Below are 16,682 nucleotides of genomic sequence, written 5' to 3'. Positions count from 1 at the left end.
TATCAGAAAACTGAGGCTAAGAGAGATTAAGTTATTTGCCTGAAGTCATATTACTGGGAGATGTCAAAGCTGAGATTCTGTCTGACCTCAAAGCCCATTTATGATCTTTCTGTTCTGCCCCTCTGCCACTGGTTTATAAGTACTAGGGGTTAAGGAGGATGTAACTCCTCAAGGTCCTGTGTCTTCTTGGAATAGGATTTGTAAAAGGACATTTAGTAGAATTTAGGTTCTTATTTTTAGGGCTAGTGAGAACTAAATCTAGTCCAAGTTGATAACTCCTGAAGTTATGTCTACTTCCGGAGACTGGTGAAGATCAACCTAGAGCAGCAGTCTCCTTTAGATTGCTTCATCTGAAGCTTTTGAAGCCTCTGGATTGAAGATCAGAGTCTTTTATGACCTGATGACATTCATTTGTCATCTCCCTCAGAGCTCCTTGCCTTAAGAACAGCACGAGAAAGAACAGTCTAAAACCCTACACAGGACAGTGTTCACAAATCACGGGCCAAGAGAAGAAAAGACAGTAATGGAGAGTTGGATGGTAGGCTAGCCAGAGGTGGAGAGATGGTCTGTCCAGCCACCCGTTCTAGTCACCGCACTACATTTTTCAGAGAATGTAAGGTTCTCTATCCTCCATTTCCTTCTTTTTCCTTTCCACCTCTATCTCCACCCTACTTGTACTGTACCTTATTTGTCTGTTCCTTTCTCTGTCTATCCTTCTTTCTGTTCTAGTCTCCTTTTTTTCTCTTTCCCTCTTTTTTGTTGCTTTCTTCTTTCCTCATCTCTGTTTTTGTAATTCTTCTCTCTATGTCCTTCCCTCTCGTGGCAAAGTTGAGATGAGAAAAAATGCTTAGACTTTGAGTTTAACTTCGCCCTTGGGATTTCATTTCCAAGGCTCTCTTTGCTGAGCTGTGTGTGTCTTGGATCTTTAGGCCATGACATTAGTGACCAAGAAGGGATAATGTCAGGTGCTAGTTCTGTAAACTTCCTTCTCTACAGCCAGCTCTGCTAAACACCTAACTGTTCCTTCTCCCTCTCTGGCTTCCTTCTGTCCTTTGCTTTCCCTCCAAAGCAATGTAGTTTGTTTTCTCAGGGGTATTTTCTTGATCCTTACTGACTAGAGAGCACCTGATTACTACAGGAAAACAATCCAGTCCTTAAATAGTTGTTGTTCTTGATACTCTGGGGGGTGGAGAGATGGAGAGCCCCAAACCATCCAGAAAACCTGATCTCCCAAACTGCATGGTCAGATGTACCCAGTGAAACCTGTCCAGGACTGGAAATTTTATTTCTTCTTTTTTTTTTTTTTTTCCATTTTTTTGATGGCAACTATAAACTCTCCCGATTTCTCTTCCTTGCTGGTGTGCAGTGAGCTTGCAGTACGAGGAGAACTTAACTAGCTTAATTCTGCTCATCGATCTAGATCAGAGTTCCATTGCAGGATGGAAGGAGGAGCAAGTCAATAGAAGAGAGAGAGGAGGAATATCAAAGGGTCCGAGAGAGAATATTTGCCCGAGAGGTAAGTGTAGCTTCTGAGAGTTGTCAGCCCATAGCTTTTAGCCCTTAATCTTTGGAACTGTGAATGGAATGAATCCTCCATAAATGTTTTTTTGTTTTGTTTTGTTTTGTTTTTAAATAACCAACATCAGCCAGCCCCAGATTTATTCTCTAAAATTAAAAGTGGCTTATTGGGAAGCTGCAGATTTTTAATTTGTATATTCAGCTGTATAGCATACAAAGGGAACTAAAACTTGGAGTGGCTGAATTTGGTAGCTATGACTAGACTGAATATAGAAATGGTTTTGGCAGGGCTTATGGAAGGGCCCTGAATCTTGCCTGCCAAACCCTCTTTCTGCTTACCCTCTTTCACTCCCACTGTCTATTTTAGGCATCTTTGCTTCTAAGTGGAAGACTTAGTGTCCATACAGCCTATACATTCATCTTATCTGGCCAGCTCTGTATTTAGGATATGCTGGTGAACATTAGAGCTCAGGTCTGGCATCTGTCCTCTGTGAGCTCCACATGTATAGAGAGTACCACTGTTCCCTGTGGTCCATACCTAAACAGGAAATCTTTTTCTTCCTATATTTCTTACTTTTCTTCTTTAAAACACAAGTGGCTCTATGGGCCAAAAGGCAACCTGAGTCATTTTAGGCAGCTTTATTCTTAAGCGTCGTTAGCCACATCGTACATACTTGGTACTCATGTATCTGGTTGCCTTTACCTTCTAGGATGATGATTAGTCATAGCAGAAATTTAGGAGAGGGTGTGAGTAGACAAGAGAGGAACAAATCTCCAGAAAATATAGGACCAGGTAGCAGCACTATTTCACAGTCAGATTAGCAACATGGGAGGAAAAGCCAGCCTCACTTTGTTGTCAAAAGATGGCCAGTTCTAATCAGTATACTTAATGGACACTACTCTCCTCCTATTCCTTACTCTCCTCTCCCTCAGCAAGACAAAAAAGCATATCTTTTCATCATCACCTAGCTCAGAAAACTATTGTCTCCAACTTCAAGAAAACTGAACTCCCCTTTTAACTTGCTTCATTGGCTCAGGAGACCCAAGTGCTTTCAAGAATCCTCACTGGGAACAGCTATACAACAAGCCTTTTGGCTCAAAGTCCAAGAAGAAGGAATCTGCTTACCTTCTGCTGAGATAGATTCCATCTGAGCCAGAAAAAGCCTTCCTCCAAATTAGCCAACCAATAACTTTAAAAGGATTCTCTGTCTCTACCTGCAGACCAGTTGGGTGGAATGAGAGGAGAGATGTCATTTGTATACAGTTATAATCCTAAATTGTGGACAGAGCAGGTTGATGGATAATAACTGCAAACACTTATATAGTACTTACTATCTTTCAGGCACTGTTCTAAGCACATTATGTAGATTAATTCATTTAATCCTTACACCAGGCCTGTGAGGTAGGCTTCCTTATTTTCACCACTTTATAAATAAGGAACTGAGGCACAGAGAGGTTAAGTAACCACCTAAGGTTGCGCTGCTAGTTACCAGAACAGCTAGTATTTTAATTCAAGCAGTCTGGCTCCAGAGTCCGTGCTTTTAACCCCTAAACTGATTAACCACCTCTTGATAGTTTGCTCTGCTCTGGAGTCTTTAAATTAAGAAATACCAGTGGCATCATAGCCTCACTGACTTCTGTGATGTGTTCATCTGCTTCACTGACACAAGGAATATGACTGCCCCACTATGCCAACCATTAGCAAAGCCACAGATATTCTAAAAGCATAGACAACTTTGAGTAGGGTTATTAGGACTGGTTATCAGCAACACTGGAATATATCAACCTACAGTCATAACAAAGGCAAAGTTATCTCTTCTGTCCTTTTTTGTCCTGATTTCTACTTTTATCAAGCCTCTACTGACGTATGTATTCTTTGTTAAATCTTTGTAGATTTATTACTTTCATTTCAGCACTTCCTAACTCTTGCTATGGTAGAGGCATCAGAAATCTCAGAAGGTCTAGACAAGGAAAAATGGCCAAAGCCCACCTCTACTCCAAAAATTCCCATGTGGAGGGAAGCCTGGCCAGTCAAAGGGAGCTGATTAAGAATGAAATTGTAGGCTCTGGGGGAAGGGGGAGCAGGAGGCAGGCCAAAAAGAAAGAGAAGTGGCAAGAAGGGTGTTTGGATGGAAATGCTGCTGCTGCAGCCTTCTCTGGAGCCTGAGCTGTGTGTTGGGAAAGCTGCCCAACATAGGCTCTGTTCTACGCAGAGCCCACTCTGCTCAGCAGCTGGGACCTCTTGGTACTTTTTCCTAAAACTTGGGAGTCCACCATGGTGCTCACTTCACTCAGCTCAGTGGCTTTGTCAGGAAATGATCCCCAAAGGGAATGTTACAGACTTTTAATTTTCTCATTTTTCTAGGCTCCTCCCCATTTCCTACCCTTCTTGGGTCCCAGGTGTGAATGTTTTTCATTTTGGCCAGTGTAGAGGACAGAAATGGAACAGCCATTGAAGATGATTTCCAAAAAACTAGGTTTTTTCTAGTGTCCCTTCTCCCTTCCTTTGAAGACACTCTAAGACCAAGCACACCAATTGTTTTGCTCAGCTTACCATTAGAATAAATTTAAGGCTAAAAAAGGAAGTAGTAGTTAATACTTTCCTTTTCCCCCTTTCCATACTCCTACCTTTATCAACCTCTCTTTTTGAACACTCTGTGGAAAGGCCAAAAATACCTAATGCTCTTTTCCATTGAAGGTGAGAAGTCAGATTGGGTATGTGGGTGTGGGTTGTCTTTCCCTGCTCCCTCTCTCCCTGTTGGTGGGGTGAGCTTTGGTTTGAGGACCTTGGGTATTCATAGCATCATGGACGTCCTTTTTGGTTATGCCATGCTGTTTTCTTATAAGTTATTTTCCGTTTTCTCCCCCTCACCTAGACTGGCCAGAATGGATATCTAAATGACATCAGGTTAGTACCACTTAGCATGTTCCCTGCTTTTCATCGAGCTTTTGTCAGTGAGGTTAATATAATCCTGTAATGATGCTTTTCTTTGATGTTAACCAACAGACTCTCCAAAGAAGCCTTTTCTTCTAGTTCTCACAAGAGAAGGCAGATTTTTAGGTACCTCTGTGTGATCTATATCTCTCCTTTTTTTTTTTTTTTTTTGTTTTGCTGTAGTCTTTTCAGCGGAGTGGGTTTGCTCCATGCATGGCTGCTTGTGGAATAATTCAACTTGTGGTTTTTGCAACACTGGATTTTTTCCCCGTTAAAAGAAAAAAAAAAAAAAGACTGGCTCCTTCTCAATGACTTTATTTTTATTTATTCCATTTTGAATTCCAGATAGTAGTAAAGGGGATCCAATAAGTGTGTCTGGGATAGGACCTATTCCGTCCCAGAAGTTTGGTGGACTGTGCATTTTTGAAGGACTTGAATATACGTTAAGGTCAAGAAATGGAAGTCTTCTGGCTACCTTTTCTGAATGGGTGAAAAGACATGGGAAGTTTTTCTTGACCCAGCATAGAGAATGTTTTGTAGCTTTAAGAAAGAATAGTATACTTACACACATATAAACATATATACAAATATCTCTTGATAGTTTTTGAGACAATATATGGGCAAGATGACCTCAGAAGAAACCTTTCTGCGTTAGAATGGACTTAGAGCATGTTCTTTATATGATTGTCTGGAATGGCTTGCTCTTAGTGCTGGTGAAAATTGCTATGTTAACTTCCCCAGTGCCTCATAGTCTCCATTTTCCAATTAATCGTGAGACTCTCCCTTTCATTTTAATCTCTCAGCCCCAACCCAGAGGATTACACAGGCGTTGATGAAAGAAGCTCTATTTTAGGGCCCTGTCCTGGTGCCAATTCACTTTAGGTATACTCTTCCCATTCTTATTGTACCAATGGACAACCTATAAAGTACAGACAACTCGAGTATTTAACACTAGGTTTCAGGTCTCCCCCTTTTGAAAGGGTTTCTCTGTTTTTGAATTCTGAGCTAGGAAGGAATTGACTAATAGAGATTAGTTAGACATCTCATTCCCGATCTTTTAGTTGTCTTTGCCCAGTTGTCCTTTCTAAAGCTAGTCAAACCATGTAGAAAGTGATTCTTGGAATGAAGGATTTGTTTCCCTTTCCATATCTCTGAATTCTTTTTTTCTAGACCATCCTGCACTGAGGCCCATCTGAAAACCCCAAGCAGAGAGGGCTCCACAGTGTCGATGGGGGTAAGGGATAGAGTCCCCCAGTTTTTTGTTTTTTTTTAACTTTTGCTCCATATTCCACACTTTAAGGCCATAGGTCATTCCAGGATGCCTATAATAAATAGGAGTTTTAAAGCAACTCCTGTGGTTTCTGTGTGTGACTTAATAATACACAGTGCTTTAACAGTTACCAAAATATACTTTATCTGAGTCAGTTCTCTCATGCCCTGGTTTGGTAACTGGTTTACATCTGAGAAAACAAAAGCAGAGGGATTAAGTGGCCAGCCCAAGTTTACATGGCTATTAGTAGCAAAATTGGGACTGACTCCTTGTCCAGTGTTCTTTTCACTATACCACTCCAGCTCTCTGCAGCATCACCCCTTCCTCTCTGAGTAGTGTTCTATTCAGAGCCCTAATTCATATTCATTGCTAAGAGTAATGCCCCTATTAGTGCCATAGAGCATCAAACTGTGCAGATAATAGCCTTAAGGATCTGGTGAGCAGGTGCAACCCTGTCCTCTCCAGACATCCTTTTAAGCTGTTGTTTTTCATACGAGCTTTGATTAAAGATCTAGGTCATCTAGAATGCAGCTTCATGGACTGTGCCAGTGCACCAAATACCATTATCCAGATTGGCAATAACTATGGTAACTTCCCAACACTTTGGAAGATCCTACCCCATTGATAAATGAGCCACAGTGAGGCTTACTGATACTGCCACCTCTTCCGCATGCCTCTCACCCACTCCCCAGACCCAACAAACTAGACTTTTCACCAGCACTAACTCTAGTTGGTAAAACTAAACCACCTCTACTTTTACAGGAGTATGAATGTAAATGCTCTCTGCCCTTTACCCCCATCTCACCAACACACACACAACCCAATCCAGTGCCCTGAATTGAGTCTGAGTAGCTTTTCCTAGCTGTCTTATTTTTAGTGAAGCGGAAATAAATTACTAGAGATTTGGTTTAGTTGTAGAGAAGGAAAACTAATCTCTTTCCTGGCTAAGATTCACCTAGCTTCTCTAATCCTCATGGGAATAGTATACTAATCCAGGTTAGTCAGAAGACAGTCAGATAATCCACAATTTGAGCATTTGGCCATCACTGTCTTGGGAGAATGGATGAATACAGAAATGCTGTGACTTTGGCCCAAGCTTTCCCAGGGTGCTCAGTTCGAAGTTGCCTCATTCACTGTCTACCTCTGGTAGAAAGTAAATGGCAGGATTGCTCTAACAGAGCAAAATTGTTTAGTTTAGGTGGAAAAGTTCATTAGGACTTGTCATGCAAAATTTAAGCTCTAATATCTTAAGTTCAGAGCAGCTTCATCCATTGCCAGCACTGTGTCCCTTTCTCCCACAAACACACACATCTTCATTGAGTCCTCTCAGTAGACTTGCCTTTGTCCATTGAGGCAAAGAGCTGTTGGCTCTCATTTCAGGTCTGGTTCTATTCCTAGAGATTCCCTAATTTATACTTCTTTCTTGTTTCCCATTCTAGTTTTGACATCCCCAAGAGAAAGGGATAAAGTTTTGGGAACACACGAATGTTTCCCAGTCCTCAATTCTAACTATTTGGAGAGAAGCATTGAGGTTATATATAATGTATATGCGTTTGCAGAGAAGAAGAATTAGTGTGTTCCTAACCATCCTAACCAGCTCTGCTTCTTAGCTTACCATGGTTGGCTTGGCCAAAAGCTAGAACAGTTGACCCCAGCACATATTTTGCCTAGTTTTCGTATAGTGCTTTTGGAGCAGGTAGGGGTAATACCTTGCTTTTTTAGAATAATTCTGAGCTTAATGTCTTCGGAGCTAAGGGAATTGGGTTGAGGCTTCCTATGAGCTTTTAGTGGGATGGTGGTAAAAAGAAGAGAGCCCAAACTACTATGATTTTTTGCTTAATTGCTTCCTAGCATACGTACCAAACCCTGTGATTGTCATTTGATTTCCTTAGGTCATTAGTTGAGGTGGGGGAGGGGACAGGATTCCTGGTTCTTGGTTGCTTTATTGATTGAGAAGCTGTAAGAGCTCAATAAGACTTAGGGTTTTCAGGTCAATCCAGGCTATCTTGCAGGGTACAGTTGTTCATAATCACAGGCAGTGATTATAACATCAGGATAACTCTGTTGTTTCCATAGTAGAATAAGAAAGGAAAGATCCCTTTTCTCAATAGCCTTGTGTTCTTGTCTGGGACAGTAGAGGCATTAATATGGGAGCATCTAAACACAGTGTCCCACCCCTTGCCATCCTGGGTCCCAAGGGCTTTTTGCTTTATCTTGCTGAGGACTTCAGCCCTTAGAGAACCTAGAACGAGTTGTTCCCAGACACCAACGTGGAACTTCCACAACACAGGTTCAGTCAGTTCCCAACTATCAGACTGAGCTTCCCCAAGTGCCCCTTTAGGCCACTATACTCCTCTTCCCACCCCTGGAAAGGTGGCCATAAGCAGCATCTCTACTGGCCTAGACACATGTTATGTGGAAAACCTGTTCTGTGATTTATTCATGTCATTGATTACCCCTGCCTTCTAGCAATAGTACCTTCTAGGAGTCCTTTGGTTTTAAGAACTCTCAGAAGGAACTGATACCCCTCTGCTCCCTACAATTTCCTGCATGTGTGAGATCCCTGTAGGGCTGGTGAAGAGACCACAGCCAATCTCAGCATCATGTATGTGGTTTCTGTCCACCTCTGGTCTGATGTATTGAATTAGTTGCCAGTGCACTGTCTTCCAGATTTGCCTCTGTGCTCTTTTTGCCTGTACTGGATCTTGTTCTGTCTGCTCCCATCAAGTCTCAGTTGGCCAGCCAACTAACAAGAAGTCAGTGTCCATCCTCCCCCCTACCCTCACCCCTTCTTTGTTATTGAAAGAATAGAAATGAACTCTCTCCTAGCCCTTCTGCTGAAGTGGTGGGTGGGGGGTGCTCTGACCACTGTGGTCTTTGCAGGGGGAACCGAGAGGGGCTGAGCCGCACCTCAAGCAGCCGCCAGAGCAGCACAGACAGCGAACTCAAATCCCTGGAGCCACGGCCCTGGAGCAGCACAGACTCTGACGGCTCTGTCCGGAGCCTGCGGCCTCCTGTCACCAAAGCCAGCAGCTTCAGCGGAATCTCTATCCTCACCCGGGGCGACAGCATCGGGAGCAGTAAAGGAGGCAGTGCAGGAAGGATTGCCAGGCCAGGTACATCCTCTCTTCTTCCATGTCATGCCCATCCCTTCTTGCTTGTCTTCCGAGAAACATCATGATACTTAGTTTTAACAAAGCACTTGTCCTGGCATAGTTGTCTGAAAACCTCTAATGCAGCAAGATGAGAAGTTTGATTTCTTGGAGCCATCATCCTTTTGAGTCCCCTCTCTGATTTCCTTTCAAACCTTCTCTCCTGATTAAAAAACACTGATTGGGGCTTGATTATTTTGCCTGATTTCTGACGGAGGTCCAGGTTATATACTAAGATGAAAATGATAGCTGTTTTCATTGGTGGCCTTTGAGATTATAAAGTGGGTTTGTGGAGCAGAGGGTACCTTTAGAGTTCAGCTATTTATAATTAATTAGTAGCAGTCCAGAACTTCAAGAGAGGCTGTTGTGACTGCTCCCCTGTAGCCCAGTCACTGGGAAGGAGCAGGCACTCTCACGCATCCCACGTGCAAGGCCTGTGACCACCCTTTAGCTCTCTTATACTCAGTGTGCTTCTATTTCACCATCCTCCTGCCTCCAAAAAATGGCTTGAATCTCATCCCAGAAGCTCTGTGAGTCTTGTTCTTGGTAGACATCAGTAGTGGTGAGGATGTTGCCTCTGACTCTCAGATCTCTGCTGCCCTTCTCTGTTACCTCCTTTCTAGTCCCACTGCCTCTGCCTTTGTTCAGGCTTTTTTCTTCTTTTATTTACTTATCACACTAGCCCCCAAGCCGATTTTCCTGCTCCATTCTCAGCCCCTTGGAGAGCCAGTTTACCAATCTAAAATGTATTTAATCACATCAGTCCCCTCTTTAAAATTGCAGAATTAAAATTTAAAGTAATAGAATTCATGTCCCTTCATTGCCTGTATAATAAAAGTCTAAACTACTTAATATAGCATAACCTCCCGTCCTGACTATAGTTTTTTTTTTTTAATAATTTTTATTGTGCTTTAAGTGAAAGTTTACAAATCAAGTCAGTCGCTCACACAAAAACCCATATACACCTTGCTACACACTCCCAGTTACTCCCCCCTTATTACTCCTGACTACAGTTTGCCATCTCAATCTCATTTCCAGATTATCTGTCCTCCTCAGGCACTCTACCCATTTCTCCCCTCTCAGTCTGACAGCCTTCTGTTTATCCTTTAAGTCCATCTCTTTCCTCCTCCTCTTTAAATCCTTCCTGATCATCCCAGGAGTTAATTCTTTCCTCATCTTTACTTTCATAAAGCTTTGTTCATATCGCTGATGTAGCCCTTATCCTTACCAGATTGTAATAGTCTGTCATGTCCATCTCCCATCAGAATATTCTGTGCTTTTAAGGGCAGGGACTTGTGTTCCCTTCACAATGCCTGGCACAGAGTAGATATTCAGTTAAAGTATCTATGTGAGTGCAGGAAACCCTGGTGGTATAGTAGTTAAGTACTACGGCTGCTAACCAAGAGGTCTGCAATTCAAATCCGCCAGGCGCTCCTTGGAAACTCTGGGGCAGTTCTGCTCTGTCCTATAGGGTCGCTATGAGTCGGAATCAACTCAACGGCAGTGGGTTTGGTTTATTTCATGTGAATGCGTACATGCCTTGGAGAACCTGGAAATGGGAAAAATAGTTGGTAAAGTTTGTGTGTATGTGTACATGGCATGCACTTCAAAAGACAGGGTTGCCTCCTCAGCAGCTTTTATATAGGAGATGCTGCAAGTAGAGAAGAAATCAAAGAGAAGATATGTCCCTTAAGGGACCAGGAATCTGGACCTTCCCAGGAAGTAAGCATTCATATTTTAACGTTCTAATTTTGATGGCCAGATTCTAGGTACTTCAGGGGAGGTGCCTCAGCAGCCTCACATTTTGTTCAATTCCAAAACCAGACTTTTTTTTTTCTATTTCATCTAAGTGTTCTGTTTTTTCTGTTTTTTTTTTAATTGTGCTTTAGGTGAAAGTTTACAGCTCAAGTTAGTTTCTCATATAAAAATTTATACACATATTGTTGTGTGACCCTAGTTGGCTATCCCTGTAATGTGACAGCACACTCCCACCTTTCCGTCCCGAATTTCCCGTGTCCATTCAACCAGCTACCAGCCCCTTCTGGCTTCTCATCTTGCCTCCAGACAGGAGCTACCCATTTAGTCTCGTGTATCTACTTGAACTAAGAAGCACAGTCTTCACGAGTATCATTTTATGTCTTATAGTCCAGTCTAATCTTTGTCCGAAGAGTTGGCTTCGGGAATGATTTTAGTTCTGGGTTAACAGAGAGTCCGGGGGCCATGTCTTCTGGGATTCCTCCAGTCTCAGTCAGACCATTAAGTCTGGTCTTTTTGCTAGAATTTGAGTTCTACACCACACTTTTCTCCTGCTCTCTCAGGGACTCTCTGTTGTGTTCCCTGTCGGGGTGGTCGTTGGCGGTAGCCAGGCACCATCTAGTTCTTCTGGTCTCAGGCTGATGGAGTCTCTGGTTTATGTGGCCCTTTTTGTCTCTTAGGCTAATATTTTCCTTGTGTCTTTGGTGTTCTTCATTCTCCTTTGCTCCAGGTGGGTTGGGACCAATTGATGCATCTTAGGTGGCCACTTGCTGGCTTTTAAGGCCCTAGATGCCACTCACCAGTGTGGGATGTAGAACATTTTCTTAATAAACTTTGTTATGCCAGTTGATCTCGGTGTCCCCTGAAACCATGCTAAAACCAAACTCCTGACAGTCAAGGTGGTTCCTGTCTCTGGGGAGCAAAAACCTGCTAAGGTGAGGATTCCCGTTGCAAGGAAGCTGAAATGTATCTGTGCTTATCCAAAGACAGTGGGGGAATGGATAGCAGGGTGGTGAAGAGAAAGGGCAAGGAAAGAGTAGAGCCCTGCAGCTGGGCCCTCCAGAACTGGTATGTTCATGGCTTGTGTTTACAACTCTTGGTGAGTCTCCTCTTTGCCTTAGGTGTGGCGCTAGGTGCCCCAGAAATGTGCAACCAGGTCACCTCATCCCAGTCTATCCGGGGCCTTCTCCCTTGTACTGCCCAGCAGCAGCAGCAGCAGCAGCAGCAGCAGCAGCAGCAGCAGCAGCAGCAGCAGCAACAGCAGCAGCAGCAGCTTCCTGCTCTCCCACCCACGCCTCAGCAACAGCCGCCCTTGAATAATCATATGATCTCACAGGTGAGTCACCACCCAGTGTCAGAGCCCCATCCCTCTGATGCACGCAAGCTCTGGAAGCACAGTCGTGTCGCTTAATACTGTAGGTGGCAGGAAGGATCAGGTTTTGGAGACATGCCATTCTCTCTCCCTCATCCTTCATTTGTTAGTTGTAGGGAAAGAAGAGTAAGGGCAAAGCTTTGGCCAAAGTGCTCTCAGTAGAGTCAGCCTTCTAGTTTTTTTGTTTGTTCTGTATTTCTTCCTCTTCCTCCTCAGAAATGTTAGTGGGATCTTTTACTTGATCGTGCTTTTCTACTGTACCCCACCTCCCCCAATACTCTGTCATTAATAAGGGGATTTTGCTCACTATATCCAGGCAGTGTTTTGTTCTGTTGTGCAGAGTCACTGTAAGTTGGAACCAACTCGACGGCACCTAACAACAACATCCACATAGGGAGCTTGAAAAGATCACAGCTCTCACCACAGACTGACTGTGTTTACATGTCTTGTGGCACATAAACACATATTTATGTGTTAAGGTTTGGGGGGAAAGGGAATAATACTCAAGACCCCTGCCATACATATGCCACAAGGCACAAAGACCCCCAAATGTCCTTGTTTCTCATGCCATAAAAGGGCTATATCATTCTGAAATTATTTTCTGTGTGTTGAAGGATTGAGCAAATGAGTAGATATTTTGAGGATGTTGAGAACCAAGTTTCTCACTATCAGAGGAGTGAAGTACAAACATGGAATGGGGGTAGGCTAGAAAGAGTCCTGAAATTGGGAGTTTGTGTTATATAGATATAGAATAGATACATGTATTATATGTTTTGTTTTTTTAAGGGGGAGGGTCTATGTCTTTCTCCCATTGCTAGACTGGTAGGCTTTGGTACCAACTACAGTTTGAATGAAGTTGTGCTTCTGTGGAGACCATGCAAGTCACCAGGATAAGAATCAAGGCCTGTTCTGACCTGGAACCTCAGTGTTCTACATGTAAAAGTTACTTTAATACTCTGAGCAGAGCTGTGCTGAGATCTTCACTTACTCTCATCTTCCATGAATACAGCCCTTCCATGAACAGAGCTCCATAGCTTGTCCAAAAGTGTTGTCTGTAAGAGAAGTCAGGAAGCTTGACTATCTACACTGACTCTTTTCTGCTGTAGTTTTAAGTTTGCATTTCACCTCCCAGGTTCCTTCTTCCCCCTGTCCAGTTAGTCCAGCTTGGCTTTAGATAGAGCTCTTGACTGGATAGAAGAAGCAAGTCCCAAACACTAATACTTCAGGAACTGGACACTAGAGTAGAAAAACTCCAGAATGGCCCAGTACTGCCCTATCTAAAATATAGTGCAAAAAAGCTAAAGCAAAGAACACTGGAGACCTAGGAAACCCTGCCTCGAGTCTTAATATGACCCACATGCAGATCATTCCTGTCCTTCATCTTAGTCCCTAAATCACTGTCTCATGGTCCTGACCTTTCTTGTTTACCACCATCCACCCCATTAAGTCTTGTTCATATCAGCTTACCTCTCTCCTCACCTAAGCATGAGGGGGGGTGTGTGTTTTTTTCTCTGTCCATGTCTTGATTCAAACCTATAAGTGGGTACAAACTCTGAGTTTCTCCCTCTGGTTGCCCCTTTCTGTGTTTCTGTGTGTGTTACATCTCACTTTCCTAAGGTCTCAGTATTTTTTTGCTTTTTAAAAAATGTGTGTATTTTAATAGTCTTGCTCCATTTTCTCCCCCTTGGTCCTCTTATCTGCCTCCACCTTACTTCTGTACCTAGAAACAGATGGCATGAGCAGGAGGAATAAAGAGTAAATAGAGGGAACAGCCGTTTGGGACAGGAAACATTTTAGACAGGACGTGCAAGTGACCCCTAAGTTTGGCTCTAAATCCCAAACTTCTCTTCAGCGTCTGTGCTCACTGCTGGAATTAATTGTTAGCTCGAGGATTAATAGGTAATCCTTTGGTATTGGACGGATCTCTCCCACAGGGCATGTGGTACTAGACTTGGCACTATAGGTTGGGGACAGGAGAGAATTGTTTGGTCCAGAAATCTCTACACCCTCAGAGATTCATTCTTGAGATGAATCATGACCACAAACTCCGAATTCAGAATCTTATCCTGGAGAAGCTTTGGCGTCCCTGAAGCACTTATGGCAGTTGCTGAAATTATATACATACCATCACCGCCCCCCCCCGCCCCGTATATATTTCTCTTTTTTTCTTCCTCTCTTTTTCTCCCTCTCCCTTTATCCTTTTCTTCTTACTGTCTCTTTCTTTTTCCCCGACTAGTAATCAGCACCGGGGGCTTTTCAAACTCAAGAAGTTGCTGAGCCCCAGAATAAACGTTGTGCAGTTTCTCAAATGGTACATAATAGTACTTGGGTGAAGGAAGTGACCCCTCCCCCCCCCCCCACACACACCACTGTGCTTACTCTAAAGATTTTCCTTTAAAGCAAAGACTTGAAAAGGGGTGGTTACCTTTAGCTCTGCAACAGGAGGCGTTCATACTAGGCCTGAGGACAATGTGGGCTAAACTATGCTCTTTCCCTTCTTGACAGGCCTTCATGTCAGTAGAACATGTAAAACCAAGGGACAAGGCTGAGGATTAAAGGGCTAGTGGCTGCCTTTTGTCCAATTTGCTTAAAATGGAGTGGGGCCCTTAAAAAGAAACCCTCTCAGGCGCTCCTGGTGTCTTCAGGCCAGGCATCCAAGAGCCAATGACCTAGCCCAGAATTCACCAGTAGGTGGCAGTCACATTCCTTAGGGTCAGTCACTGGCTTCCTTGTGGTTTCTTTGAGATTCCTTGACCCTGAAGTTTGAGAGTCTCCAAGCAGAGAACTGTAATTGAGGCTAGTAGTAGAAAAACTAAAACTAAAATATAGCACTGAGACCCTGTACTTTTTCCACTGCCCGTCCCCAGGTCATTGGAGGCCTAACAGGAGCATCATTTTTTCTCTCACTTTTTACTCAGAACTCACAAATATAAGGAAAACAGAGTTTTCCTAAAGTTTACCACTTCAATGTCCCTGTGGCCACCACCACTGACCCCCACCAAATATATAAGGCCTAAACCAAGTTAGGCCCTTCCCTAAAAGAAAACAGATTAGGATGTTAGGAAATGGGTTTTAAAGCGAGCAGCACAAGAAGCTCATGCTGAGCAACTTGGCCAGCATTTATATTTGGAATGCCATGGCTTCCAGGAAAGAGGTGTGCCAGTAGAGCTAAAGGTTTACTTTCAAGGCTACAGCAGCATCTCTCCCAAATCACTTAGTGGATTCTTAGTAACTTCTTTCTAACCAAAATGACTTTCCATTTATTTAATCCAGATATCAGGTCCTCTCCTAAGGCCTCCGGAGTATTCTCCTTTTGGGGGGTCTTCTAATTCCAGCATTCTCTGCCTCCTGGATTATTTGGTCCCTCTGTGAAAGAGTCTTCATGGAGATACATGGCCAGACAGGATACTGATACCATGCCCCTGCACACACTCCCTGAATACTCTCAGTCTGCAGAGGGAGGAGCCTGTGGAAGATGCTTGGATTGCTTTGTTTGAGTTCCTCCTTTACCTCCTGCCCACTCCTAAGGGGGTAGAGTGGAAAGAATATGTCAGGCAGAACTCTGCCACTTACTAGCTGTGTGATCTTAATAAGTGATTTAATTTCTCTGAGTCTTAATTTTCTTTATTTATTTTGTTGTTGTTGAGACTATGCACAGCAAAACATACACCAGTTCAACAGTTTCTCCATGTATGGTTCAGTGACATTGATTACATTGTTCTCACCCTCCTTCTCTGAGTTGTTTCTCCCCCATTAACATTAACTCACTGCCCCTTAAGGTTCCTATCTGATCTTTCAAGTTGCTGCTTTCAGTTTGATCCCATATAGGCAAACGTTTTATATTAGGTAAGCTAAGCTGTTGTTTGGTTTTAAGAAGACTTCAGGGGATGTTTTTGGTTTAAGGTTTAAAGATTATCTCAGGGCAGCAGTGTCAGGGGTTCATCCACCCTCCATGGGTCAAGAAAGTCTGAAGTCCATGAGCATTAGAAATTCCTTTCTGCATTTTACCCCTTTTGATCAGGTTTCTTCTATAGAATATTTGGTCAAAATGTTCAGTAGTAGTAGCTGGGCACCATCCTGTTCTTCTCATGGCAAAGGAGGCATTTGTTCGTGAAGGTAAATTAGCCACATATCCCATTTTCTCCTCCTATTCCTGATTCTCCTTCTTCCTCTGTTGCTCCAGGTGACTAGAGACCGATTGTTATATAATAGATAGCTGTCTTAACTTTGTTAACTGTGAGAGTTATCTTATCTCCCTATGGGAGTACTGTGGACTGAAATGAGACAATGTATATAAATGTTATCCGTACATACTACCTCTCTTCTTCTCTCACCCTTCCTACTTCCTACTACTGGGGCTGTGACTGTATAACTGATGAGGTGATCAAAATGGCTGGAGGGGAAGAAGGGAGAGCAAAAAAATAACTAACCATTAGTTGGTTTAGAACACACCGTGTTCCTAATAAACAAATACCCCTGCTTGAGGCTAGTGAAGGCACTAGAGGAACAGAGGCTAAAACCAGGCTATTTATATTCTATTTCTAGATCCCTCCCCGCTTGCTTATGGGGGCGTTTTTCATACTGCCCTCACAGACCAGAGGAGCAATCATGGAGCTAGAGGAAGTAACCAGAGTGAGGCATTAACTGGGTGCTTTTTTCCTCCTCTGCCTTCCGGAAGCG

At 43.2% G+C, this 16,682-nt stretch overlaps 1 protein-coding gene across 21 annotated transcripts in view; it reads left to right on the top strand.

Annotated features, from left to right (window-relative positions):
• Positions 1-16,682, top strand: part of R3HDM2 (R3H domain containing 2) — a 177,987-nt gene that overhangs the window by 146,296 nt on the left and 15,009 nt on the right. For 12 of the 21 annotated variants that reach the window (XM_049883656.1, XM_049883655.1, XM_049883649.1 and 9 more), the window contains 5 exons: positions 1,421-1,516; positions 4,395-4,426; positions 4,526-4,579; positions 8,607-8,839; positions 11,752-11,966. In XM_049883656.1, the coding sequence (XP_049739613.1) occupies positions 1,421-1,516; positions 4,395-4,426; positions 4,526-4,579; positions 8,607-8,839; positions 11,752-11,966 (630 nt within the window). The remainder of the gene's footprint in view (positions 1-1,420; positions 1,517-4,394; positions 4,427-4,525; positions 4,580-8,606; positions 8,840-11,751; positions 11,967-16,682) is intronic. The other 9 variants (XM_049883644.1, XM_049883648.1, XM_049883660.1 and 6 more) reach the window with 3 other exon arrangements.

This window comes from Elephas maximus, chromosome 4 (assembly GCF_024166365.1).
Source record: "Elephas maximus indicus isolate mEleMax1 chromosome 4, mEleMax1 primary haplotype, whole genome shotgun sequence".
NCBI classification, from domain to species: Eukaryota; Metazoa; Chordata; class Mammalia; order Proboscidea; family Elephantidae; genus Elephas; species Elephas maximus.
The sequence above is the reverse complement of the archived record's forward strand: the minus strand, read 5'-3'. Positions and strand labels throughout refer to the sequence as shown.